The 26,146-nt window shown below is 59.0% G+C and overlaps 5 protein-coding genes across 5 annotated transcripts; 3 read left to right on the top strand and 2 right to left on the bottom strand.

The window, feature by feature from the left end:
* Positions 1–302: 302 nt before the first annotated feature.
* Positions 303–1,821, top strand: THITE_2112718 (uncharacterized protein). The gene is made up of 2 exons (XM_003651874.1): positions 303–869; positions 968–1,821. Exons 1-2 carry the CDS (start codon positions 417–419, stop codon positions 1,664–1,666), a joined length of 1,152 nt encoding a protein of 383 aa, XP_003651922.1. The 5' UTR covers positions 303–416; the 3' UTR covers positions 1,667–1,821.
* A 2,754-nt stretch (positions 1,822–4,575) lies between these two features.
* On the bottom strand, positions 4,576–8,984 carry THITE_2112714 (uncharacterized protein). The gene is made up of 4 exons (XM_003651873.1): positions 7,749–8,984; positions 7,610–7,681; positions 7,339–7,557; positions 4,576–7,275 (listed from the first exon to the last, which is right to left on the bottom strand). Exons 1-4 carry the CDS (start codon positions 8,764–8,766, stop codon positions 4,757–4,759), a joined length of 3,828 nt encoding a protein of 1,275 aa, XP_003651921.1. The 5' UTR covers positions 8,767–8,984; the 3' UTR covers positions 4,576–4,756.
* Positions 8,985–13,104: 4,120 nt separating this feature from the next.
* THITE_2112710 (uncharacterized protein) lies at positions 13,105–13,685 on the top strand. Its single transcript, XM_003651872.1, has one exon. It carries the CDS (start codon positions 13,207–13,209, stop codon positions 13,672–13,674), a length of 468 nt encoding a protein of 155 aa, XP_003651920.1. The 5' UTR covers positions 13,105–13,206; the 3' UTR covers positions 13,675–13,685.
* A 3,291-nt stretch (positions 13,686–16,976) lies between these two features.
* Positions 16,977–18,583, bottom strand: THITE_2112708 (uncharacterized protein). The gene is made up of 3 exons (XM_003651871.1): positions 18,368–18,583; positions 18,065–18,295; positions 16,977–17,778 (listed from the first exon to the last, which is right to left on the bottom strand). Exons 2-3 carry the CDS (start codon positions 18,252–18,254, stop codon positions 17,009–17,011), a joined length of 960 nt encoding a protein of 319 aa, XP_003651919.1. The 5' UTR covers positions 18,255–18,295; positions 18,368–18,583; the 3' UTR covers positions 16,977–17,008.
* A 5,599-nt stretch (positions 18,584–24,182) lies between these two features.
* THITE_2112705 (uncharacterized protein) lies at positions 24,183–26,145 on the top strand. Its single transcript, XM_003651870.1, has one exon. The coding sequence runs from the start codon at positions 24,386–24,388 to the stop codon at positions 25,631–25,633; it is 1,248 nt and encodes a 415-aa protein (XP_003651918.1). The 5' UTR covers positions 24,183–24,385; the 3' UTR covers positions 25,634–26,145.
* The last annotated feature ends 1 nt before the right edge of the window (position 26,146 follows it).

The following is a 26,146-nucleotide window of genomic DNA, read 5'->3' as shown; positions in this document are numbered from 1 at the left end:
GCAGAGCACAGAGGGAAAGCGAAGAGCGGGTCCACCGCGGCCTGGGCCGCCGTTCCCGGCGATGCGGTTGCACTTTCTTTCCATGCCGGCCACCGGCGTGCGGCAGCAAGGGTGCCTATGTCGCCATTTCACGTGCAGTCTTGGCGCAGTCTAACCCCACGATAAGGCCCGATAGCTATACTATAATTGAAGACAGGGTAGGTATCTTGGCCAAGTGTGCCTGGTCCCACCTTTGGTGCTTGGCGAGAGGTGATGTCACCTTCCCCACTCAACCTTGTTCCTCCATGGTACCTCATCCCTTTCCCGCAGTGCGTGTGCAACACCAGCGCAGGTACCTTACGTCCGTCAAGCTCACGGGCTGAATCCCATTCCAGAACGGTGCTGCTGCCTAATCACCAAGAATACCTACGATAAATATGACAACGTCCCCCACTATCCCGCCTATGAGCTTTGACGCAACACTCGCCGTGACAGTTGGAGCATTTCTCTTGGCCTGCTGGTATTTCATTTGGACATCTAGACCGACGCAACTGCGCGCTGCCACTGCCGCCATGTCATCAGGACCGGGGCCGGAACAATCAACACGCAAGGCCGGGGGACCATCTAATGGCGATGCTGAGAACAGCGCTTCGGGTGCTGCGGGTGCTGCGGCCTCCACCTACGAGCCAAGCATTGCAGACGTCCTCGTCACCAAGGCCATGTTGCGCAAGGCCCTTCGCCTCCCGCCCGAGATCATTGGCACCATCATCGACCTTGCCGAGTACTGGCCGCACACGACTACCGCGATCGGGCCAACCTCTGACGGCGCCTCTGTCGAGCCCGCCACCGTGATTGTTCGCCACACAGAGGGCAATAACAATAGATTCTTGGTAAGTGAGCCCTGCCTCGTGGACGACCATCATTATATACCATCTTTATATACCCTACACCACAGGCTTACGCTCCACCGTCCTCGGATAACCTGCAGCTCCGGTGCCCGCCCCTTGGTCTGCACCGCTGGGAACGTGCCTCCAGCGATGGGGATGTTCCGCCTGCCGAACAGATGGAGCCGAGGGCCCGGCCCCCCGGCGAAGAGTTTTCGACCGACGACTTCCAGGAGCTCGTGGCAGCGCCCGTGTCCCTACTTGCGCATCCCTGTCGCCGCCTCGTCTTCACTATCCGAAGCCATGATCAAGGCTGGGGCGGAGCCCCGGGCGACCGCGGCACGTACCACGGATCGTGGACGTGGTTCGAGGTTGGTTTGGAACGCTGGTGTAAAACCAGTCCAGGCCAGACACAACACCATCAGCGACCGTCACTGCAGCCGGAAGACCTCTGCACCGTGATTCCCGAGGTCGTATGGGACGCCCCGGCGGACCGTTACGTCTTCAATCAGCCACTCCTTCCGAGCGAAAGCCTCAAGATCCAGTGCAACGTGACCGCGACGAGAACCACGCGGGTGCACCGCGTTGTTTGGAGCTACACCGACGATATCGATCCTGACTTCAACGTGGAGGCTGCCGAAGAGCAGCTCGCCCAAAAAGGTCGCGGCAAGGCTACCGGGAACGGTCGATTTGTGCGCGAGCTTAAACTGGGCGACGTTGTGACCGTCTGGGCCAAGACGAGGTTCCCTCATTGGGCCAACCACGTCGAGTCCGTCAAGGTCGATGTCTACTACGCTGTTTAGAAGCCCCCCCAAACGAGTGCTTTTGGAGTCTCACTTGCGGCGGTGATCGGTGATTTCGAACCAGGATAGCCTCATGCCTGTTCCAAGAAAGAGACAGGCATGCATGCGTCTGCCTCCTGATTGAATCGGTGATCCCTGCCGCCCACGGGTGCCGGCAGAGAAAGGTCTCACTCAAGGGCTACTGCGTGCGAAGCGGGTCGATCTCACCCCCTTTTTGGATTTCATTCTAGGCTCCTCTCAGCGGGGCCGGCCCAAGTCGTGTCCTCGGGGTTCATCGTATCAACACCCGGTCGAAGAGCCTAAGCCAGGATGGGACGTGCAACAGATCGACGCGTGCTGCAGTCCGCATCACGGTTCTGCAGGTCGGATCTCTGGATGCTTGTGGACGACCGAGATCCGGTGCATCCTTTGTTTCAGTCAAACAACCGTGCCTGCCGCCCTCGCCTCGGGAACCAACGGACTTCCGAGGACGAAACACCCTTGAATTCCAGACATTGCCCTCCCGACCGCGCGCCCCGCCACTCATCCGGGAGAAATCTTAGGATCGGCCTCCTCTGGAGCACAAAAGCCACCCGGAGGAGCAGTCACCTTCGCACGCCAGCATCGCTTGGTTCCGTGGTTCGATAGAACAAGTGTTCATCTGTCAATGTGCCAGCGGCTGCGTCTTCGGATAGATGTGCGGCCCCTTCCGGGCTCTTTTTGAATTGATTCCAGACAAAGACAACTTGGCCGACCTGCAGCGTTTCCCGAGGCGAGACACAGTGTAGTTAAGGAAGAGCTGGGAAGGCCGAATAATGAACGATGACCCAGCGTCCCCTCACGAATCACGCAAGTAGCTGCCAAAGCTTTGGGCGGTCTATTCTCGTATCACTCCATTCCCTTGGATTCCTGATTCCCACTCTGGCATACAGGAGACATTGATGCCAACTCAGGATATCTCAGAAGATATCTATATCCAAGTCTTCACTCACCCTCCTAGCCAGCTGAATACAATGGAGTGATACCAACGCCGCGCGAAGCCCAACCCTTTCCTATGTTCTATAAAACACCCCTTTCCTATACCCTTCATCCTCCGTATACCACTAGTTGATGACGCCCAGTATGACCCTAGTTAATGAGACCAACGAATCCCTTGCCCACTCGCCACTATCACGAACTGGTTCTGCCGAGATTTCCCTAGTCTATATCACGGGGCAAACATCGCTCGGGGAAACCAAAGCCAGGAGGGACCTGACTCCTGACGCACGGATTAGACGTGCTCCCCATGAATCAGCCACTGAACTCCGTATGTAAGGCCCCGGCGCGTGTGCTCCATTAACCAACCGGGCAAGGAACTGGCGTACTCACGCCATAGTTGTTTCCAAGCCTCCCCCTCCCTGCCGGCAACGGCAGAGACCAAAACAAACAAACGGGGGTTGTGGAACTTCCACACAGAGCTGCGCAGAGCACGCCAAGATCATCACCAAGCAGCAGCAGCAACAGCAACAGCGGAACAAAACATGCTAACCACTTTTTGCATCTTAATATTCTTTTTTCTCTCTTGCTCTTTTTCTCTGCCTCTCTCTCTCATGCGGGTGGGTGGGGTTGCGGCGGGAGGGGGGGAAGGGGGGGATGGGATGGACGGTATGTAGTCCATGACATGGCATGACATGACATGACAACTAACCTCTCTGTCCCTCCTCTCCTGCCAATGTTCGCTTGCTCGCTCGCTTGCTTCACGTTTGCCCGTCTTGCTTCCTCAGCACCCCTGAAGAAGAAAAGAAAAAAAAAAAGTTGCAGAACGAACCGGACCAGGCCAGACCAGACCCAGACCCAGACCATAACCCAGACCCAGACCATGGTATCCCGTTCTATAAGTCCATGATGCACAAAACATGTGAGAGGTGCAGAAAAGGAAAAAAAGATGAAACGGAGGAGGTGGTAGTGGAGGAGGACGAGGGGCTGCTGAGAGAGTAAACGGAGAAAAAGACGACTCGATGAGAAAGCCAACCCCCCAGCCACCTTAGCGCATAGACACATGCAGACCGCATACACACATGTAGAGACAGAACCGATGATGCTTCAACCGCCCGCCTGCTTGCCCGACCGACCGAGCGACCGAGTGCCCCTTCAAAACGGGCAATGGTGAGGAGCAACTTCCGCTGCCCGACCCGATCCCCCCATCCCTTCTGTCTGAGCAATAGCCACGCCGCTCTGGAGACGCCATGCCCGTCCCGTCCGTTCACCGCCACCGCTTAACCCCACCCCAGCATCGCTGACAAGACGGAAAAAAACAATCCCAACGCAAAACCTCCACTTTCGCTTTCCTTTTCCCCAGAGCCGTCCCGTTCGTAATCGCTGGTCATGTGCAATTGCGGGTGAAGCTGTATCGGTCGCTCGCCTCCTTCGGTCACTTCTTCGGTCGCTCGGGTTCGGATCGAATCAGCGGCAAGGTGAACAACAGCCGGTCTGCGCATCGCTGGCCGTCGTAATGGTCGCCTCCATAACCTCCCCCCCACCCATGGCCACCCAGCCCAACTCTCAATCGATATACCCGCAGCGCGGCGCCTCGCTCATGCCTAACCAGCAAACCCCGTCGAATGCCGCTGTCCAACAAACCAAACCCGATCCGGATTCAAAACGCTCAGCTCCAGGGAGGGCCGACAAGCGCGCAGGACCAAGGCGGAGAAGGGGGGCCAAGGACCCCAGAACGCACAAGGACAATGTAGAAGGACACGCCATGCCATAACACGCTCTGTCGTAGTTCCAGAGGCCAAGAATCCTGAAGGCAAGCTCTGTCCAACGTCCAAACGTCCAACCTGGGGTAAGAGACAAAGGGAGGCAGACGCCCTCGCACCCAAGCCGCATGCCGTGCACGCGGACAACAACGTATCCAAGAAAGCGCAGGAACCCAACCCTCCCACCCCAGGAGCCTTGACCCCTTGTCTCTGTTTGTTTGCATCTCATGCGGAGGCGGACTGGACGGGTTTTATAGGGGCTCGCCGCTACCATGGATCGATCAACGCAGCCGCTATCAGCTGAGCACGGCGACCGCACACCACCCACAAAGACTCGCTAATTTGGGGGAGGACGGGAGAGACGCGGTCGCGTTCAGCCGCCCTTGCGGTCAGCCTCATTTTTGGGTGGCGGCTCGCTCTGCGGGAAGCCGTTGGCGGCGGAAGACTGCTTCAGCTCGGCGGCGGCGGCGCCGCCCTTCTTGCGCGTCTTGGTTTTCTGCCAGCCGCTGAAGCTCTCGGTCTGGCTCTTCGCGGCGCGGACATGTCCGTTCTCCCGTGCAAGCCCGTTGATCCTCTGGTCCTGAGCCGGGGATCGCGACGTGGCGCTGTCCTGCTGCCGGGTCGGGGCGCCGCCGTTCGGGGACCTGCTGGACGGCGCCTTCTGGGTCGCCTTCGGGGAGAAGTCGGACCGGAAGTCCTTCGCTCCCGCCCCTGACAGTTGGCTGATGGGTGAGGGCTCAAACTTGCGCGGCACCGTCGGCGACGGGGTGCGGTGCTCGTACACCGGGGAGAGATGCGGCAGGTCCTGGTGAGCCGCGTAATCACCTGTGGCTAGATCCAACGGCGCTAGCTGCTGGCGCGTGTGGGCGCGCGAGAACCCTGCAAGGCCGTTGGGGTCGCCCACGACGGCCGAGTAAGGGAGATGGAGGCCGGCTCCCATCGCAACCCGTTGTTGGAACGAGGTGTCCAGCAGATTGGGCACCGTCGCAGAAGGAGACCGGTTTGTCGAGGAGCCATTGACGATGACTGGCCGTTCCGGCACGCGCGTGGCCACGGACTCCGCGGCGCTGGATGGAGGGGTAGGCTGCTGTTCCGGCCACGAACTGCTGGGACTCACCCCCTGGTGAATGTGCAAAGCATTGTCGTGGAGGCTGTCGTCCGATACTAAGGACTCCGTAACGACAGTTGGACGGCCCGAACCCGGGGTCGACGCTGTCTTTGGCGCCGTACCATTTACCACGAGCGGCTTTGAGGGAAGCTTTCCATTCGACTGAGCGAACGGCGCCGAGAGGAGAGGGGCCGAATTCACGCCCACAGACAAGGCCCTAGCATGGCCCATGGGTGACGGAGAACGTGAGGTGCGCTTCATCCTGCGGTCAAGGACGGACTGAGGCAACTGATCAGTCGACAACCGCCGGCGACCGCCGCCCTGGCCGCTCTGACTTGATTCGGCAGACGCCACACCGACGCTTGGAAACCCGTTTGCAGGCCGACTGGAACCCGAGTGGCCATTGACGTAGTATCCTATGAAACGCGGGCCATCGTTCTCGGGCGGCGAATCCGAGATCGGTTTTGTCGGCACGTCGTCGAAGCCCAGATCACCTCTCTCATCGGGCATGAAGCTCGGGACGGCCACATCGTGCACCTGGCGCGACTGTGATGCTCCTATCCCGGTGTGCGACTGACTGGATGTCGAGTACACGGCCATCGAGTGCGGAGGAAGCGTAGTTCTCGAAGCTGGCTGGGATTGCGACCTAAGGGCACCGCTGCCAGGCGAGACGCCCGAGTCGCTCGCCGCGGCGGTCCGATGAAGGCTCCGCCGAAACTCGGGCTGGCCGTTGGAAGGTGGAGCCGCCGTGGCCGGAGATGAGGGGTACGTCGTGAATCCTGGATGGAAATACGGCGCGTGTTGTATGGGAAAGCCGATACCGTACATCAGCTCCGGCCGGACGGGTGCTGTCAATGGCGGGTTGTCGAGCGAGTTCGTCCGGGACCTGTCAGTCGTCGACGCGCCCTGCTGTACTCGCTGGGCATGGGCCAGCACCTGCTGCTGGTTGAGCTGCGTGTAGAGCTGGAATCGCATCGACTCCTGCGCGGCTAACGCGTTGAGCGACGTGGTCAAGATCTCTTGAGGCACGCTGAGCTGCGGACTCTGGGCCTGGTACCACAAGAGGTCCTGAGGACTCATGGTGGGCGGCATCCCTGCCTGCGAGTAGACCGAATTCGGGTCATATGTGACACTGGACGAGGATCGCCGACCCGCACCTCCATTCCGGTGAAACTGCCGATTGCCGCGGAAGCCGCCTCCACGGAGGCGGTTGCCGCTGTTGCCATGCTGCTGGGAAGAACTCCTCAGGAGGATCGGTCTCGGCGCCGGTGGGGGCTTCTGCCATACCCTCTCCTCCTCCTTGGGAAACACGTACTGCTCGCAGCACTCCTCCAGCTTGCCCTCGGCGATCAGGTCGAAAGCCCTTCGCAACTCCATGTGGAGACCCCGAAAAGACGTCTCGTCAGCCGTGTTGCCCAGATTGCGCCCGTCATTGAACGGCTCCTCGACGCAGAGAGCATTGTTCACCAGATACTGCCAATTCTTCTCCGCTTTGGTCAACAGCGTCCCCATTCGTATTGACAAGGTATACTTGTCGTAGTCGAACTCGTGCGCATAGAAGCGGAAGAACTGGAAGAGCAGCACGGCCAGACTGTCTTTGTTCTTTGCGCCAAAGCCGCGCAGCTTCGGGATATCGTCAGCGAAGTCGCTGAGAGCACCGTCCTGCTTGACCAGCTTCAGATCATGTTGCTGGTGGAGCGCAGGCAGCACTGGAGGATCTCGTAGCTGCAGAAACGCAATGATCATGCAGATCCACGTGTAAGAACTGAGGGTTCCGCCGAACGCTGCGTGGAACGTGTGAGCTGGGTGCGGCAATCATCGCGAAGTGGGTGTCTGGAGCGGCTAACCTGCATCGTTGACGACTCTCCTCCGCGTCCAGTATTTGATGATCATCGCCAGCGGCCGCACGCGGTCATCGATACTAACATACGTCCGCACCATCCGAGTATTCTCGAGGGCTAGCGTGTTGTTGACGTTCATGTCGCAGGCCAATTTGAGCTCAGGATCCCAAATCTTGACGATGGGCACCTTGGCAGACGAGACGCAGACAACCTTTTCCATACCGTCTGGGACTGGGTTAGCTTCCGATCGCAAAGAGGGTAGGCGAAGATTCCTTACGTCGGTCAAGCAGCTCGGCAATCATGCACACGCTCTCCAGCTCCCGCCATGGGGTGGTTATGCAAATATCCACTGAGACACGTCAGCGCAATCTTCTCTCCTGAAAGGCTCCTCCTGCCGCGCCTGAAAAGCCACGTACCGTCGGAGTCGTCGGAGCATAATAGGTTGCCGGACGAGCCGAACAGGTGCACACGGATGTCATGCCCCGGCCATTCGGTGTTGAAGAGCCTCTCCAGCTTGCTGACTAGCTCCCGCCGGTTGACCTCTATTGCTTCGGTCGGCAATAACCTGTCATACAGTTCCCGCATATCGGTTTCGAGCTTCCTCTCCACGTCTTCTGACAGCTTGCTCTTGATCTTGTCCGGGTCCACCTTTTCCAGCTTGTCTGTTCCGAGGCTGTAGGGCATCCTGCGTCGCGAGAACGGGATCGCGGTCTCAAACCGGCAGCCTCCCAATCTCGGGGGCAAGGGGCGGAGAGATGGCACATTGCCGTTCGTTTCGGAGTAAGCGGAACGCGGGGAATGGTTCTGCGCGGCGCCAGGCGATTGTTCCCGGGACTCGAAGGAGAATTTTCGAGGATGCTGATGGGGGGTCGACGGAACGGAACTGGATTGGGTCGCTGTAGCTGGTGCGCCCTGGCGCGACGCCGGCGGTTGCCGCACAGCCGCGTCGCCGTCGACGGCTTGCTCGGACGGCTTCTTGGCCGACATCTTGGACGACGGTTCCTTGCCCGATTTCATAAGCGCACGTTCGGCGGGCTCTGAGTTCTTCGCTGGCTTATTCCCATGACAGCTTTGCGGAGCAGACTTTGCTTGGGCGCTGTTGTCCTTATTCGACACCTTGGAAGAAGACCTCGACCGCGTGGAAGATTTTGATTGCGGGGAGGACAGCACGGGAGGATGTGGCGGGGTCTGCAAGCCACCTCCACCGCCCCGGCCGGCGGAGACGAGCTTGTTGTACTGGAGGAGCTTGTCTTGGTAAAGCTGCTGGGGAAACAGGATCGGGAGGAGGTCCAGCTGAGCAGGAAAGTATCCGGGCGAGGATTCGGGCACCGGAGCGGGTTTTACCCTCGAGGTTGTGCCGGCAGAAGGTGCGCCTGGCCAAGGGTAGGACTGGTAGTGATGTTTGGATTCCGCCGTTGCGGGCTGGCTGTCCATGAAGAGGGGCGCGGCAGGACCAGTGCAGGCGTCGGGTGCACTTTTCTGGCCTGCGGTGCTGAAGCGGCTGGAATCAGCAAAGAGCGTTGCCTACCAGTAGCGAGGCGTCGCCGCGGGAGAGACCCGGCCGCCAGATATCAGGGAAGCTGTGGTGCGATCGCGCGCGTTGCGCGCTACACTCCCCAGGGCCTTGTGTTTGACAACCGCTGCCGCAATTCTCGGGTCGACTTCTCGACGTGGCGATGGACAGCGGGATTTCAGGTGCCGTTTGCGACCTTGTGTCGAGGTTCCCGAACCTTGCACGCCAGAGCCGGGCACGCAAGTAACCACGACTAATCCTGTGCCAACCTCTTCTGGCAACGGAATTTCTTCCGGTGCGAGATGACGCCGCGTATGCGAGCTTCCGCTACGCACCCCGGCTTTTGGCGATCCGGGAATGGTATTCCAAGCGTTCTATCCACCTCCCCCGCAGAGCGGTCAAGCCAGAGAGGGTTCGACAGCGGGACAAACGCAGTCGGCGGTCGCTGTAATCACGGTCGAAGCTCGCAGAGCAAGGGCGTCAATTAGTCGGCGCGGCGCCGAATCGGGTGCAGACGTGCGGGCGGAGCGTGACGTGCTCGTGAACAGGGAGGTTCGAGGATCGCGATCAAGCGCAGGTGCGACCACCAGCGCAGGAGAACAATGTCGGCACGGACAGAACGCGCAATCTCGGCTTAGTGAACACGGGACATCCGGGGCGGCGTCGTCGGCATCGGCAGGAAAAATAGATATAACGACAATTTGGAACGTGAACAATATTCGAGCGGACCAAGCCGAGCGCGTGCAGGGAGTCTTATTTCGAGCACAGCTGTTGGCGTGCCGGGGAGGGTTAAGGGGGAGCGTGAGGAGCGCGAGGAGCGAGATCGACCCTGAAAGAAGCCCCGGCAAGGAGGGAAATTGATGCCAGCCAGCGTCGAGCTAGACGTGGATGCAGCACAAGGGAACAGGTCGCTGACAAGGGAACCAGGAAGCAAAAAAAGAAAGAAGTAAAAAGGTGGTGGATGGTGGGTTGTTCACGGGAGATGGGAGCGGTCGACCGTTTCCATTGAACGACGGGATGCGGCCCTGCGGTCACCAAGTCGATGCTTCGTTCAAAGCAGGAAACCGAAAGCTTGGGTGGTGCTTGTGGACGGACGGACTGCTTTGCGGAGCAGGCGCCACACACCCTGGAGCCAGAAGGCTTAACATTTGTGATTAACAAAAGGAGCATCCACCTCTTCCTCCAATATTAAACCTCCGCTGCCCAGTTACATAAGGTACATGTAACGTACATTACAGGACAATGTGAGCCCCCGTGTCGCTCCACACCTAGCCCAGTTGTGTGCCTCGGCCAGTCACAAGGCGGGCTTTCTCAGCGAGGAGCCCCGCCAGGCCTCAGGCGAAACCATTGCAGAGCAGCGCGAGGCAAGTTCCAGGGGCGGCCAACAGTTGCCGCAGTTCACAAGGGCACAGGGCACAGGGCACAGAACGATCTCGAAAATGGCCCAGTACCTGAGGTCAGTTGACAGTTGATTGCAACCCCCCGGCCGCCCGCCTTCATTCCTCGGGATCTCGAGGCTGGAGAAGCTGCAGACAAACACGCTTCGCATCGCATTGCAGCCGTTCCACGCGCAGGGTCTGCGTGGATCGTCCGTCCCTTGCACGGCTGCCCTGGCTTTGTTCATCCGGCCTGCTTTGCGCCTCTTCCCCGCAACCTTCACACAAGGGGCTGTGGTCTCTCGCCTTACTTAAGCGACCCGAAGTGCGGTCATACCATTGCCTTGTGTTTGTTTGTAGTGGAGGTGCTGAGAAGCCAAGGTACAATACAAGGTCGGGTATTTTGCCTTACGCAGTATCCAGGCATGTCGATCGGTAATGGTTCGGATTACTCCGTCAATGCCAGGAACTTGGGTCTTCTTTCCAAAACGATATCCAAGTTGCTGCTGGGTTGACTTCCATATCAAGTTCCTTCTCGTCAATTCCATCCCCTTCGCACCGCTGCCTGAGCATGGAAGGAACCTTGATGGAAGTTAGTCTGAGCGTAGGGCAGGTGCTTCCTCAACCCGCCATCCTCCCTGTCCAATTCTTTGGTCTCGCAGGCTGCCTTGTCCAAATCCGTCTTCCTCATTCATAGGCCAGCCCTTCTCCGTTCTCTCCCCTCTTCATGTCATTTCCCCCTGACCTGTCCGGTCGCACAGCAGGACGCTTCATGGGCCCGCCATGAGTCGGCCTAACTATCTGGCGTCAGCCTGTCTCTGATGCTGAGTCGCTGTTCAACTCCAACTGCAGTGACTGCCGGCCCAACATGCATCTTACGGTCACATCGACTGAGCCGCAGCACACACAAGGCGAGCGCAGACATGTCCGCAGCGGCTCCGGCTCAGTCATCGGTGAGGTTTGGCCAGCGGCTGCGCCCGAAGCTGACGACTTGGCAACTCATGGATTCGAGCCGTCTTTTCACTCCGGTCGATCTCATCACGCATCACGCTTCTCGTCAACCCGGTCTTGGCGAGGGAAGTGAAGAGGTGCCTACGGAGGTAGTCAACCACCCCCTAACTACCGGATTCAGATCAGGCAGCGACTGCTCTGGCTCATTATTCGTGTGCTCGATGTCCGCACCGAATCAGCGCAGTTCACCCGAAGGTTGCAGCGCCGCGACCTCGGTAACCCAGTGTGTTGCTTATGCGTGTACATTGCTTTATGTGTACGACATATGAGCTACCTGTAGATTGCTCGACCACTGGCAGTCTGGAGTCGTTCCGCAGAAGGAAGCGACCAGCTGCCAAGCCGAATGCTGCAAAGTCGGTCTCCAGAGTTGGTCTTCAGAGTCGGTCTTCAACGCGGAAGGAGCCGGGAAACGGCCACTTCAGGGGAACCTGGTTCATCAGCGCGGAAACGCAGAACCCCCCGCCCCACCAGTTCTGCAGCCTTTCTCCGTTGGTCTGGGAATCCTTCCCGTCCTGTCCGGCGGTCGTGCCGTGCGCGCTCCGGGCTCCGCACCCTGCAATCGGCGACGACATCCCTTCTGCGGTCTGGCGATGCCGGTTTTGTGTGGACAGTCGGAGGCTTGTGCTCGAGCGATTTTCCCGATGCAGCGATTTGCCCGATGCAGCGGGTGGAATGCGGCAAGGGGTTTCTTGCTGGCAACTGCAGGGTATTCCCGCTAAGCACCGGTGGGAAGACGCGACCCTAGGGCCGATCAACCGAGATGCAAGTAACAAGGCGGGCCCCGGGACTGGTTAATCAAATCGCTGAATGGTATGTAGTGTGCGTGCAGGTGTGCAGCGCCATTTGTCACCTACCGCTGGTGCGAGGTAACCCAGCTCTATTTCCGGATCATGGGGAGTTCGGACGATATTTACCACCGCAGATCGTCTCCTGTTTATTCCGCATACTGGTGGATTTCGAAAACCTAGACGCACCATCAAATAAATAACCCAGGCAGCACGCAAGAGGACGGCGCTTCCGAATTAGCCTGCTGCCAATGGCGCACAGCGCTGGGTGGTCTAGCAAACACGCGAAGCATACACTCTCAGCGTTCCGGAATCGGTCGTCCGAACGTTCTTTTTGGCCTTCGTGCTTCTTAATTCCGAGCCCAGGCGGGGTAGTACTATTACGTGTAGTTGACTACCTAGGTGCTCCGATGGCTCTTGGGAAAGCGCGGTGCCGCGCGAGGGGTCCGAGGATTCGCGACGTTATTGTTGGCGGTTCGGAGGCTTGGGCATGCCGAGTATTTTCCCGCCAACCGTCAGGTAGCTACGGGCATACCTCAGGTAGTGGTGGTAGTGATTCCATGATCGCATCCCTACTACCTCCTGTCTCGAGCACGCAGGCACAATGATACAGGTCGCCAAGCCAAGGCTGGAATGTCTCCAAGGGCCGGATAACGCTGCACAGTTACCCCGCAATTTAGCCATCCAATCGCGTCGCGCCGTGCCCCGGAACGGATTCGCCACACGTGGCATGGTGGGGCGGTTTCCCTCAGCCTCGCCAAGGGCAGGGGAGTGTTTGTTCCCCCATGGCCAGCCAAAAGCCAGGGCCCAGGTCAGGGGTCTCGAGAGCTCCAAGCATCAACTGCAGGCCTGCGACGCTCTCTGTGTCAAGGGACAATGACTGCTCCGCGGTCTCATATTGGCCTGCCGCCTGTTGTTATCGGCGATGGGCACGATCTGTGTTTCACCATTGCCGCTCTGCCCGGCTGCGCGGCCACTAGGTAGGTAGCCATGTATTCGGCTTGCTGCGCTGGATCGCTGGAAGCATGGCAAGCTTGTGGTGCTGCCTTTTTCATGATACAAGCATCCACCAGCATCAAGTTCGCCGAGTCCCAGCCGAAATTTGGTTGACAGCATCGGCAATCAACTCAGCATTCCACGAAGTCAATCACGAACTTGCTACCCGATGGGTTAGAAGCCCAGACACACCATGTTCTCTAACCTGGCGACAAAGGCCGCCCTGAAAAAGGTCGGTCTGCCCACCGACACCTTCGACTTCTCCTCCTGGACCGGCTCCGACAGCAGCAAGCCGTCCTGGAAGAAGATAACCAAGTCCAAGCCGACAACAGCGACAGCAGCGACCGACAACGCCAACAACAACAGCAACACTTCCAAGGCCTGGCCCGACTGGATGTCGGTGAAATCGCTCCCGCTGACCGTCCAGCCGTGGCTTACACCACGCCCGCCGCCCATTCCCGTCGCCGAGCCGCCGCGTGTAGGCGACATGGCGCCGCTCGACCGTGACCGCCAGCTGGTCCTGGGGAACGGCAGGAAAACGCTAGTCGTCTTCCTCCGCTTCGTCGGCTGCGCCTGTACGTTTCAATTTCACCCTCCTCGCCTTATCCCTTCTCCCAGTCGTCCATCCATCCACTCGCCCTACAATTTCGCCCCAGCATAACCCCCTTTCCCACCCAACCAACTAACAAATCTGCCGGGGTAACAAAAAAAAAGTCGCGCAAAAGACCTTCCTCCACCTCCGCGCGCTCGCCACAAGACACAGCAGCGCCGGCCTGACCTGCATCGCCGTCTCGCACTCCTCCGCCGCCGCCACTGCCCGGTGGCTCGACCTGCTCCCCGCCGGCGGCGGCCGCGGCGGCCGCGGCGCCGGGCCCGTGCAGATCGTCATCGACGAGGACCGCGCCGTCTACGCCGCCTGGGGGCTCGGCCTCGGCAGCGTCTGGTACGTGCTCAACCCGGCCAGTCAGGTCGCCGGCTTCCGCGAGAAGGGCTGGCTCGGCGCTCAGGTCGCCGGGTCGCTCGGCAAGGGGGCGGCGGGCGTGGTCGGTCGCCAGGCCGGCACTGGCGGTGGTGGTGGTGCCGATGCCGACGGGAACGGGAATGGGCCGTTGACGACCATGGGGAATAAGTGGCAGCAGGCGGGCGCGTGGGCGGTTGATGGGAGGGGGAAGGTGGTGTGGGGTGGCAAGGCGGCTAGGGTGGATGATGTGTTGGATCTGGATGCTGGTGCGAGGGCGCTGGGGTTTGTGTAGTTGGGTTTCTCGGAAAGCGGCGGTCTCATCGTTTGGAGCTTTGGTAAGAGGTCGTTTCTCTGGCAGGAGATTATTATGTCCTCTGCGGTGTCAGGCGCCTTGGGGGGTTCTGGATATTGCATTAGTCGAGACGGTGTAGGATACTCCGAAATTTTGGACACTAGATGTATGACCCGTGCTGCTACTAGCAGCTTGCTTCCGGAGTCGAATCCGCTGGGACAGCAACCAGGTTCCTACAGAACGGCATCCCAGCAGCCCCGTATCCCTTCGGATACAAAGGCCCTTGTTGTCAAGTTCAAGGAATCTGGGGTTTTCTTTACTTGTCATATCGGACGCGGTGTCAAACCTCATGGACAGCCGCAGTTACGATGAAGAAAATCTCACGACTGACTGGGACTGGGATCACTTGAGAGCCCGATTTGATCGACCGCGCGGTCCCAAGTTGAGTTTTGTATCTACCCAGCACTCAAGCATCGATTCTTCTCACCATCAATGCTCAAGGAGTGACTACCGCTCAAGCTTGAGGAACGAATTGCCAAGCGCCTTCGCCAATACAAGGGACCAAGCCTGAGCGGATATCGCAGTCAAAGCTGGGGCTACGGTACTGGGCATCCAGCACAAGACGGAACCTGCGTCAAACCGGACTCACAGCTTCCTGGCAGCTGAAATTCTTCCCAGAAGCAAGGAGATACAGATCCCAAAGCTGGAACCGGACAAGCTCAGCTACGCACCCCTGAGCCCACCCAGCTAACACTGGAAAGTCCAGGGACCAACGGATTTGGGAACCAGAATGAGTTTAGACAACCACAGCAGCCCGGGCAGTCAGTGCGGTCCCACCCGGGCACGAGCCCGGGCACTGCAGAAGGCGGGATACAACGGATTTAAGTACCTCCCTGTCTTATAAAGTTGTTTTAGTGAAGTGCAGTTTACTGGCAATGTCTGTTGCAAGAACGTGTTCACCACCGCCAATGTGTCGTAAGCAAGTCGTGTCCCCTGTTCAGCCCAAGCAGCGGTCTGAGAAAGCAACAGCGACTGACACTGTGTGCTGAGGGAGCAGAAGAGAAAGCCAGCAAGAACCGGAGGACTCATCAGGCGCCGTCATGTGCAACCTGCTTATACCTCGTGACACTGCCGCTGCTTTATGCTTCCGAGTCGGCTGAGTGGTCGTTAGTCCTCGTGTAAACAATGAGCGAGGCCAGCCCCTGAAAGAGTGAATAGGGGCACAGCCCTAACCCTAGGGTAGCGCCATGCCAGCCCAAACTGTCATGACCATATCCCCCATCTAAGACATTCTCGACCAACCAGCAGCATCGCTCGTCACCTCAAACCGCCATCCAAGACACCTCAACCGTAAAGGGACGACGAGAGTTGTATTAGGGGTACTTAGTAGTTGCGAAGAGATAGGTGCAGGGTAGATAAAAGCGTGCAGTGTCAGCTGGGGTGACCTTAGTATGGCGTGCAGTGTCTTTGCCAAAGAGGAAAAAATGAACGCAAAAAGGGGAAAAAAAGATAACGCCCCCTCCCAACCAAGATGACCCCAGGTAATCCCCCGTCCACCATTCCGAGAACCCACCCACTGGAATGGAACGATCGCCCAACACCATCCCAATGAGAAGAAAAAGAAAAACAAGGGAAACTCGCCGAACCCCGCACACCGTTTTTAACCCCAATTCCCCCGTCCCGCTGCCCCGAACAACCTGTTCCGTTCTTTGCCTCTCTCCCTCCTAAAAATAAGGATGTACTGTGTCTCCGCGCCTTCCCGTGAGTGTGTCCTATATACTAATGCGGCTGGAAAAGAATGCGAGGTTGTGCTGTTGACAAAATCCGGTGTTTGCCTGTTTTGGCCGTGAGGCGGTGGTGCGTTGCCGAAGAGGGCTGAAGACTAAGCGGATATACTGCCGTTCCGTTGCCGTGGTATTGCATTTCATGACTTGAACTAGGCCTGCTCGATGGGATACCCAGGTAAGCCGCTGGTTGGCCGGTACCGCCGAGTCGCTGAACCACGAGAATCGTTCAAGTGTGGCTGTCCTGAACCCCCAACGGCTTCTGACAAGGCAAAGAACGCCCCTGCCGGCCGCCGGTCGAGTAGCCGAGAGAATGAAACCAACTGCCGCAACTTGAGAGACGGCGGGGACGAGCGTAAGCTAAGCGGCGTCGGTCAAGTCCCACGATGCATCGCCCGTACTGCTCCAGCTGTCACCACAGTTTTGACGTCTCCTCACGAACAAGCCCCATGCCACGCATCCCAATTCCGGAATCGAAAACAAGGCCAGACGCCAAAGGATCGATAGATGCCGATGCAGACAACAAGCAAAACCCGCCAAGAGCAAAACCGAGACGCGCCGAACTGCCCAATTTCGCCGTCCAGGTACCCGTCTCTCCTCCTCGGCCGCCCAAGTCTTTTGGTGTGTAAGCAAGCATGGATGACCAAGACTCACGAGCCCCACTCCCTCTTGCCGCCTTGTCCCTGACAGAGTTCCCTGAATGTGCCAGCCTGCCGCCTCCCCGAAAGAGGGAAAAATGGAAAAACAAAATAAAAAAAGAAAAAAAAAAAGGAAAACAACAAACACCGTTTCTCAGTTTTTAGCCGCGCCATCCTGTCGAATCCCACCTTACTTCCTGGTGAATAGAAAAAAAAAAAAAAAAAAACCGAAAGACTCCGTGTCCGAAACGCTATAGTGTTGTTTGCCGGTGATGGGGTGAGAGAGAGCAAAGCAAAAGCAGTCGAGGTGAGAAATACCGTTAGCCCCAAACGCTCGCCTGAACGCCAAGGCCAGACTTGCTGCCCCAGCCGTTGGGACGGGCGCCCCAGCCCGAGAGGCCGACGCTGGGGCCCTCCGCAGGGGCCGACGACGGGTTGGCGGCGGGTGCGCCGCTGGTCGGGGCGCCGGCGCCCTCCGCGTTGCTGCCCGACGCGGTGTAGCCTTGGCTCAACGGCGACGGCAGCGGGGTGGTGGAGCGCTTGTTCAGGGCGGCGTTCGCGGGCCCGCTAGAGACGGACGGACGCGTGCCGATGGGCGCGACGGAGCTCTGCGCGGGCTTGCTGGTGCTGGTGTTGCTGCCCGGGGCGCCCTGGTGCCGCGGCGGCGAGCCGCCCGGCGACGAGGCGCTGGTGCGGCTCGACTGCTGGGCCACTGCTGCGGGCGAGTCGAACATGCCTTTGCCGCCGGCGGAATTGGACTGCGGGCTGGAGGTGCTGTTGGCGCGCGACGGCTCGTTGGGTCCGGCGGACTGGGATCCCGGGCCGGCTTCGGCGGAGGGTTGCGGACCGGCATCCGGATGGACGGGCGGGGCACGGCCGTATTCGTACGCCAGCGGCGAGTGGCCGCGCAGGCCAGGTCGCGGAGCACCGGTCTCGTCGACGTAACCGCCGGCTTCGCCAAACGGACCCTCGCCATACAGGGCACTACGCTGCTGGGCGATGAGCTTCCGGCGATCCTCTTCGGACATGCCGCCGGGGCTTATGGTGCGATCGGGCTTATTGGCGCCGTAAGACATCTCGGCGAGGACGGCTAAGAAAAAGAGAACTCGAAGTTAGCCCAGATTCTTGACTTGTTTCGTCTCGTAACCCAGCAACCAGAGATCTTCTTCCTCCCCCCGCCCCGCCTGTAGCGTGCCTCATTACAGCGTTCAGGGAGCACAGGACCATTGGGCGTCGAACCGCACTTGTGGCGCAAGACAGTGGAGGATGGAAGCGCGCGGGCCCCGGGGGGTGCCGGAAGCGTCTCTAAAATTCTTTTTGTTTTTTCTCACGCCCCTGGTAGGAAAACTGATGCTATACAGAAGAGGGCGGCCTACTTCGGTTGTATTGCTGCTCTTGATGGTAGTTCCGAAGCTCTCGCTCCCGCTGAGCGGCCATTCTCCTCTTGGCCTGCATCATCTGTTCCGCCTCGCTCGAGCCGCGCGAGGACTGGTGCCGCTGAGAGGCGTAGAAGTTCTGCAAGTTGGAGGACGGGTGCGGGCCGCGCGCGTCACCAAAGTCGGCCATCGAGTGGGGGCGGGGACCGGGACCTGCGGGCGGGCGTCCGTCTAGCGTCCGAGGTCAAAGGTCAGTGGGACGGGCTCGTCGGGGTCGGCCCGGCCAGTCCCAGGCATACTTACCGAAAGCTGGGTACAGTCTGGCGGGGCCGGGAAAAGGTAGGGACTCACGACGGGCCCCAGGAATTCCGAACATCTTCCCGCTCTTCACGAGGTTGTCGATGGCGCGGTCGACCTCTGAAAAACAGACCCGGTCAGCTCAGCTCAGGCACAAGCACGTGTCCCGCAGTGGACGTGCAAGTCGCGTCATTCGGTCGTCACGCTCGGGTTGTCGGGGCGCGAACGGCCCGAAGCGGACGCAGCGGGAGGCTGTAAGGGTCCAGGTGGGGGATACATACCCTCGAGCTGATGAGCGAAGGCAGCGGGCTCTTCGCGCGGGATGGCGGAGCTCGCGCCTGTTGCCGGATCGGGAGTCAGCCGGGAGTCTCGAGCAACTCGGGGAGACGCAGCGAGCAAGGTAGGAGCTCTGTAATTACCGGAACGGCCCGGCGGCGGAGTCTGGTGGTCCCAGCCGGCCTGGCCAGCGGGAGGCCACTGCGAAGGCTCGTAGTATCCCGACATGGTGTGGGCGAGGGCCTTGGGGTTGCGGCGTGCAGACCGGAAGGCCGCAGCGAGGGTCGGCGGTGCGAGGAAATGGGAATCAGGGTGGAGATTTCCGGCTCAACAGTCGACTTTGCAGCCAAGTCAGTCAGCATCCGTCAACGAAGAACGCAGGATGCAATGCAGGCGGCGAAATGGTGCGCTGGGGCGGCGCGACATGCGTCAGGTACGATTGCCCGCTGGGTTCAGGCGTTCTTGGGGGCTTTTAGGATAGGGGCCTGAGGAGCTGATGCACTCGCGAGAGACATCAATCTGGAGTGGCGCACCCACAGCGCAGGGGAAAAAAATTGTTTCGCTGCCAATCCGCTCCCCAACGTGCGCGTTTTCCAACGTCGCACTTACCTGCAAGTCGACTCTGCCTGTCGCTGAAATATCCCAGCCTGGCCCAAAACCGATTGGCAACCTTTGACGAGAACCCCAAGACGAAGGGGAAGGGGAGAGAAAAAGAAAGGAGGACTTCCGGCACGCAACTCGACATGCGCGGGCGGTTTTTTTAGTCGCGAGCCAGGAGCAGCAGGGAAGAAAGACCGGGAGAGGGCGAGGTTCTTAGGCCCCGGCGCAAAGGACGGGAGGTGGGTCGATCCGCCCGGCGACGTGGTGGTCGTTCTTGCAGAAAGCGAACGATCCCCTTTTCGGTTTGTGGGAGGCGCACGGCGCACGAGAAGCGGCCAACAGGGCTCGGGGGAGGGTTACAAAGCGGGTTGCCAGCGCCGTTGTCAGGAAAGAACGAGGGCAGGGTGTGCCTGTTATTAGTGGAAAGGGGGAAATTTCCACAGGAAACCGAACGACTCCATTGACGAAGCTGCCTTCCCTCTTTGGCACACCCGGCCCAAGACGCGCACAGTACCGCGTACGGACTACACAGTACCGCGTGGGATGGGGTTCAGGATGAATGGACAGTGCACCCCATCCTCCATCCCAGGCTCAGAGAGAACGGAAGGCTCAATTAAAATCTTGAGCAATTATGAGATACACCTAGAACATGTACGGAGACCGGAGCAGAATAAACTAGGGCGCTAATCGGTCATTAGCAGAGAGGGCCGACGACCAAGTTTGCTGTGTATAACTAACTCAACCTTGCCACCCGCCCAGATGCTTTGTACTTCCGAGCGTGTCGCCATTGTGCCTCCATACCGAGAAACTACCAGGTAGTTAACGCCTTTGCCCGACGTGGACAGACGGCACCATCTGCCGGAGGTCAACTGGGCCCAAGGGTAAGGTAGTATACAGAGCGACGGCTGGCCAAAGCTCCAACCGATTCGTTTCTTCGGCGATGGAATTCAGCCTGCTGTGATGGAGATCTGCAGCCTTCACATCCCGGAAGACGCGGCCAAGGTGACGAGGCAGAGGTGACACGCAGAAAGCACATCCAGCAAAGCCGCCGTTGATCAAGCGGCCCAGGTTGCATGATCAGCCAGCGAGTGGGTGCTTGAGAACCGAAACCTGGGACAGCGGCGGGACGTTGCTGGCAAGGTGGGTACCCTGTACGGGAATACATCGATGGGACGATGGGACGCAGACCGCGATTTTAGCGGAGCGCCATGATTGGGAAAGCCGACTCATTCGACTCGTTGGCCCGTGAAGCACGGGGGCGCTCACTGGTGGAAGACCAGAGGTGACGGAAATGCCCCCATTCAACACGAGCCAATTGCGTCAATGGCAGGAAGTGAAGCTGAAGCGCGTGCTGCACGCCTTTGGGCTCGAGGGGGGATTATGTCCAGCGTTGGAAACCATCCGGCCCTGATGAAGAGAAGCAACGACTTGGCGACCCCATTGTTCGGCGACGCTAGTTAATCGTTCTCGCTACGGGTATCCGGATATTCTTTGGAACGTGGACATGGGTGGGCACGGTCCTGGGAAACATAATACGGGCGAGAGTTATTTCGCCAGAGGACATCCAAATTATCTTCGAGAATAGGAAGCCCGCTGCCGCCGACCTTCGCGGAAAAAGACTCGTAGCTTGCATTCAGAATAACTACCTACAAACTGACTTTCGCTTTCCTGGCTGTGTTGTTCTTCCCGCGTGGGGTTCTAGGATGGGTGGGTTCGACGGAGGCGTAGAAGCTTGTCGCAGAAGCTTGTCGGAGCTCGGCCAAAATCGACCCGTAGCCGGCAGCTCTTTCCCGAGCACCTCGTCGGCAGCTCGTCGTCAAAGCTCTCTCCAACTCAAGGTCCCAGGTCCTCTGCACGACCGCAACCGTTCGCGGCATTCTCGAGTGCCGAAACTCCAGAGAGCGCGTCTTTCGCCCGTCCGAGACAGTTGAAGCAAGAGCACGTGGGACATGCATAGATCGGGCTGCTTTGCCGGAGCCGTTGCTGTTCAGCCCTGTGCCCAAGTGTCCGTGTGCTTGTGTTTCATCTGCGGTGCCTCATCTCGATGCCCGCCATGCTGCAGCGAGCCGAGTAAGATGCCTGATTTGCGCGCCAGCCTACCTTTCCATTCTTATTAGCCCGGGCAATTGGCCGCGAGCAGTGGTCTCCTAGTATACTAACCACCTATGTCCCTTACTGTTCTGTAGACGGCGCGGCCCAGCACCAGAACGCCGTCGATGGGAACGCTCGTGCCTGACGCGGGAGGCATGCTGCCTTGAAACTGGCTTGGAACAAACGCGACGGGCATACCCCGGCGTTTTGGACCCGGAAACCCTCGAAAGGGTCGAGTGGGGCCGTTCCCAAGCTCCCCCATTCAATAGTGTATTCCGTAAGGGGTCTTCATCATCCGAACGGCGGTTATTTCTCCAGACGCGGGACACACAAAGAAGGGGCCCAGTCCCTGTCCATACATTTGCCCTCCTAGACAAGAAGACCACTGGTTGAGAGGATCAAGATTGAACTCCGGGAACACTGAGGATCGCTAACCGGGTAAAATACCTGCGCTCGAACTGCACTCTACAGCAGGAACGTCAACGGGATGTTTGCACATACTGTGGAGTGACCGACTTCCGTTGGCCATGGAAGAATTCCTTGCATCCGTCCATCGGTTCTTGCCGACCGATCTCCGCCTGTATTTTCGCCGAAGCGCCGCATACGACCTCATAACGTGACCCCTCGACGGAACTTCTGGATTCGGCTGCCCCAGTTGTTGGATGAGATATTACGCCGTCCAGCGCATCTCCGGGCTTTGCAATGCAAAAAGACCCCAGGACCTCGGCTACCCGGGAAATATACACGACACTGACACGGGACACAGCCGTCTGTTTGAACTATCTCTCACGGTTTACGAGCGGTTTACACTAGGGAAAGGCACTTGTGTCGGTCAACCGATGTGGATGCATTCCCCCAGAGAACTCCTCATGGGAGGGCCGAGTCTAATTTTGGCATCAGCGGGATATATGCGGGCGCTGCCAGCGCCAAGCGAAAGCTGCTTCTTATCACGTTCTCCGGGTTCCCAAAACTGTCCTTGCATGATAGACTCATGAAATCTCCACGTACAGTCGTGTATCTTCCACACTGCCCTTCTCCCTGAACGCGTTCCCCAGCATCGCCTCGAAAGGGAGGGCAGCTCGTGAAGCGTATGCTTCCGCCACCCACAGCTTCTGTTGAGCGACGGCCTTACTGCGTACTCACTCAGACGTCCAGCACCTACCGTGTACGCAGTACACTTCACAAACAGCGAGCGATATTTGTAAGTTCCAGGTTTGGGTTAATCCGCCTTGCCATCCAATCCCAGGAGCCGAAATGCAGGCAACGTTCCCCTCCCAACTGCAAGCCAAGCATATCGTGTCACACGCCCCGCTTTGATGAACCGCTCTCGGTGCAGTTTCGGCTCGCCACTGCATCCCGTCCTTCCAGAAGCGTCGCCGACACCATGGAACCCGGTCTTTTCCGGTATTTGAGGGTCGACGGCCCCTTTTTGTAGCCAGCGCCGACCGCCAGCCGTCTCGATTGTCGCTGAGAGACTCTGTCCTTGAAGCTTATTTCCCCCAGCCTATACGCGAGGCTGTATGTACTACATAAGTGAAGGTTCAAATATGGGTGCAAAGACGCAGTTCACCTGCTTACTTCCCTCCCTGTTCTTGCACCTAGTGTAGTGTAGTCCAAGCAGAGGCCACTTCACCTCGCGCCCACATGAACTGCGATTTCGACTGTCTTGTGGCAACGATTGTACTCAACGGACTACGTTTCAAGGAGGAGCATGTGCAACCCTGTCCTGCCCGCCATTATACAGCCTGAGACTGGCAGCGCGAGTCTCATCAGCTCCTTTCGCTGTGCACTGTAGTTCTCGGTTGGCTGATAAGCGAACAGCTCCACAATTCACCAACAATTAAGCTTCTCCAGCTCGGACTAACAGGTTATCTGCTGAGAAGCTGTGAGAGCCTTCCATCACCTGGAAATGTGGACCGAACAGGGGAATCATCAGGTCTTCTGTCAAGGACAACTTGGTTGCTCTTGCGTAATGGAGCAGCAGAAAGCGCGGGGGTCGCTGGCGCGCGAGAACCCCGGAAGGGAAAGGCGTTTGCGGACCGTGGCAGGTGGCGTCGAAGTGAGCAAGGTTCTGGACACGCCAAGTTCGCTGCCGGCGCGGAATACATATAGCGGGTGTTCTGCTTCAATACCACCTGCAACGCATGAGACTGGTTACCGGCTGACTGGGAGAGCTGGAAGTGGGTGTTGGGTGTTGAATGTGGATCCGCATATGCAGCGGCTCATCGAGTGCTAAAATCACGGGCAGACCGGAGGGGAAGGAGAGGGTTTCCTCGGCGCGCGTCCGAGCTCTGCAGGTCATCCGTACACGTGCCGGCATGAGCAGCACGGCAGCCCCCACTTGGCCGGAAGGCAACCCCGGCGTCACACCAGATTCCGGGCTCCACATCCCCGTTTTGGAACCCCATCCCCCGCAGGCGAAGAATTTTTTTGCTCAGCTTCGCGCCTGCATCCTTTTGCAGATTAAAAGCATTGCCATTGCCAAGCTGAACTCGTCCCGTGGAACACAAGTTCTGCCTACTTCTGAGCTTGTGATTTCGTGGGTTTTCTGCTGCGGGACCTGCATCCTGCTGCGTTCTCACGCCCCGCTCCGAGAAGGTCGTCTGAGTTGCGTAACCTGCGGCGCCGCCACCGACGTTTGCATTTTCGCTGCACGTCTCGGCATCCAACGTACCATACCTTCCTACCATATGTTCCACGCGAGATTGGCACTCCTCGGCTCTCTCAACTCATCGGCACACCACCGGATGTGCCGAGCCAGACCGCAATAGCTAAAGCGGCAAGCGACTTGAAGTCTTTGCGCTTGCTCGAGGGGACGTAAGAAAGACTTACACGCGGTGTATCAACGAACTTGCTGTGCTTCTTCCCGTCAATATCAAGTACTGCACTCCAACCGTTGGAGCGCGGCCCAGTGATCAACGCCTGGTCTCAAGCTGTATGCTCGGTGAGACGGGACTCCTGCAGACGATCCACGACCGGTTCCTTGCGCCACTCGGCCTTCCCAAGTTAGCCACTCGGACCAGGGGCTATCAATCACTCGACTTCAGCGACGACGACATGACTCCCGAAACGCCTACCGAGGCCATCGCGCCGGTTCTCTCCAAGGCGGCGCCCGACGCGGCCGACTACGGCGCCGCCGCCGACCCCGTCAAAGACGTGCGGGAGAGCTCAACCCCCTCGTCCGAGGCCGAAGCCGAGGCGGTCGCCGCGGGACTCTCGCAGCTCGAGGCGCGCGACGTCCACTGGTACTCGTACTTGCTCACGGTCGACTTCTGGGCCGTCATCGCGGTCGGGCAGATCCTGTCGCTGTGCATCACGGCCACCAACACGTTCACGAGCTTCCTGTCGAGCGTGCACACCATCATCCCGGCCTTCCAGACGCTCTTCAACTACGCGCTCCTGGTGCTCATCTGGCTGCCCGTCACCTGGCACCAGCACGGCTTCCGGCGGTGGGGCGAGATCGTGCTGCGCGACGGCTGGAAGTACTTCATCCTCTCGTTCCTCGACGTCGAAGGCAACTACTTCACCGTGCTGGGGTACGACTACACGACGATTCTGTCGGCGCAGCTCATCAACTTCTGGTCCATCGTCTGCGTGGTCACCGTCTCGTTCCTGCTGCTGCGCGTGCGCTACCGGCTGCTGCAGCTCGCCGGCATCCTCATCTGCTGCGGCGGCATGGGCGTGCTGCTGGCGAGCGACCACATCACGGGCGCCAACGGCGGCGACGCGCCCGACGCGCTCAAGGGCGACCTGTTCGCGCTGCTGGGCGCCACGCTCTACGGCCTCAGCAACGTCTTCGAGGAGTGGTTCGTCAGCAAGCGGCCCGTGTACGAGGTGCTCTCCTTCCTCGGCCTGTTCGGCGTGTGCATCAACGGCGTGCAGGCCGCCATCTTCGACCGCGACTCGTTCCAGGGCGCCACCTGGAACGGCCAGGTCGCCGGCTGGCTGGTCGGCTACACGCTCTGCCTCTGCCTCTTCTACTCGCTGGCGCCGCTCATCCTGCGCATGGGCAGCGCCGCCGTCTTCGACATCAACCTGCTGACCGCCAACTTCTGGGGCGTCATCATCGGCACGCGGGTCTTTGGCTACACCGTGCACTGGATGTACCCCATCGCCTTCGTCCTCATCATCTGCGGCTTGGTGATCTACTTCTTGGCCGGCAGCATCCTGGGCGACTCCAAGAAGCCGTGGCTCGGGGACAACCAGAAGGACGGCGTCGCGGGCATCGGCACGGCCAAGCTGAAGGCGCTGAACGAGGCCCGGAGGAGGGGGCTGGCCGGAGGGAGCGCCGGGGGGCAGGTTTAGGAGGAGGCGTTGCGTAAGTTTGTCTGAGGGAGGTGTGAACGGGGTCAACTGTGTTGCAAGGCGCGATGGCGGGCGGCATGTTGTGGCGTTATGTGGCTTTTTATGTGTGGCATTTTGTGGCATGTTGTGGCATGTTGTCAGGTTTCTCTCTGTCTCAATCTGGCAGGGCATGTATCACCGAGAACATGTTGGTCTACCGCCATACACATGTCTAACAAGTTCCATAGCTCCGCTGTTGAGAGTAATGATTAATGTGCGACGTTGTTCGCGGATGGGGGAAAGGAGACGAGGGGCAGCATAGGGTTAGGGGCTCCCTCAGCTGCGAGTCCATCCGTTCCTGTGTCCAAATGGACCCCGCATTGAGCCGCTGTCATGATCACTGTCTCAAGCATCTCCCGCGGCTTTCAGGAATTTACCCCCATGATGTAAGGTGCCTGCACTGCCTGGTAGGTAAGGTATGTACAGTACCTGTCAATCCACCACAATATGTGCACTCGTGCCTGATCCCAATAA

This window comes from Thermothielavioides terrestris, chromosome 2 (genome assembly GCF_000226115.1).
Source record: "Thermothielavioides terrestris NRRL 8126 chromosome 2, complete sequence".
NCBI classification, from domain to species: domain Eukaryota; kingdom Fungi; phylum Ascomycota; class Sordariomycetes; order Sordariales; family Chaetomiaceae; genus Thermothielavioides; species Thermothielavioides terrestris.
This window is presented reverse-complemented; position numbering and strand designations above follow the sequence as displayed.

What these genes read in the sequence shown, in the direction of transcription:
- THITE_2112714 (XM_003651873.1), bottom strand. Translation starts at nt 8,766, where the DNA reads ATGGACAGCCAGCCCGCAACGGCGGAATCCAAACATCACTACCAGTCC. An exon ending in TGCCGAGCTGCTTGACCGAC is followed by an intron (nt 7,558 to 7,609) that starts GTAAGGAATCTT and finishes ACCCAGTCCCAG; the next exon opens with ACGGTATGGAAAAGGTTGTC. An exon ending in GAGAGTCGTCAACGATGCAG is followed by an intron (nt 7,276 to 7,338) that starts GTTAGCCGCTCC and finishes CGTTCCACGCAG; the next exon opens with CGTTCGGCGGAACCCTCAGT.
- THITE_2112708 (XM_003651871.1), bottom strand. Translation starts at nt 18,254, where the DNA reads ATGGCCGACTTTGGTGACGCGCGCGGCCCGCACCCGTCCTCCAACTTG. An exon ending in AGAGCAGCAATACAACCGAA is followed by an intron (nt 17,779 to 18,064) that starts GTAGGCCGCCCT and finishes TCTTTTTCTTAG; the next exon opens with CCGTCCTCGCCGAGATGTCT.
- THITE_2112710 (XM_003651872.1), top strand. Translation starts at nt 13,207, where the DNA reads ATGTTCTCTAACCTGGCGACAAAGGCCGCCCTGAAAAAGGTCGGTCTG.
- THITE_2112718 (XM_003651874.1), top strand. Translation starts at nt 417, where the DNA reads ATGACAACGTCCCCCACTATCCCGCCTATGAGCTTTGACGCAACACTC. An exon ending in GCAATAACAATAGATTCTTG is followed by an intron (nt 870 to 967) that starts GTAAGTGAGCCC and finishes GATAACCTGCAG; the next exon opens with CTCCGGTGCCCGCCCCTTGG.
- THITE_2112705 (XM_003651870.1), top strand. Translation starts at nt 24,386, where the DNA reads ATGACTCCCGAAACGCCTACCGAGGCCATCGCGCCGGTTCTCTCCAAG.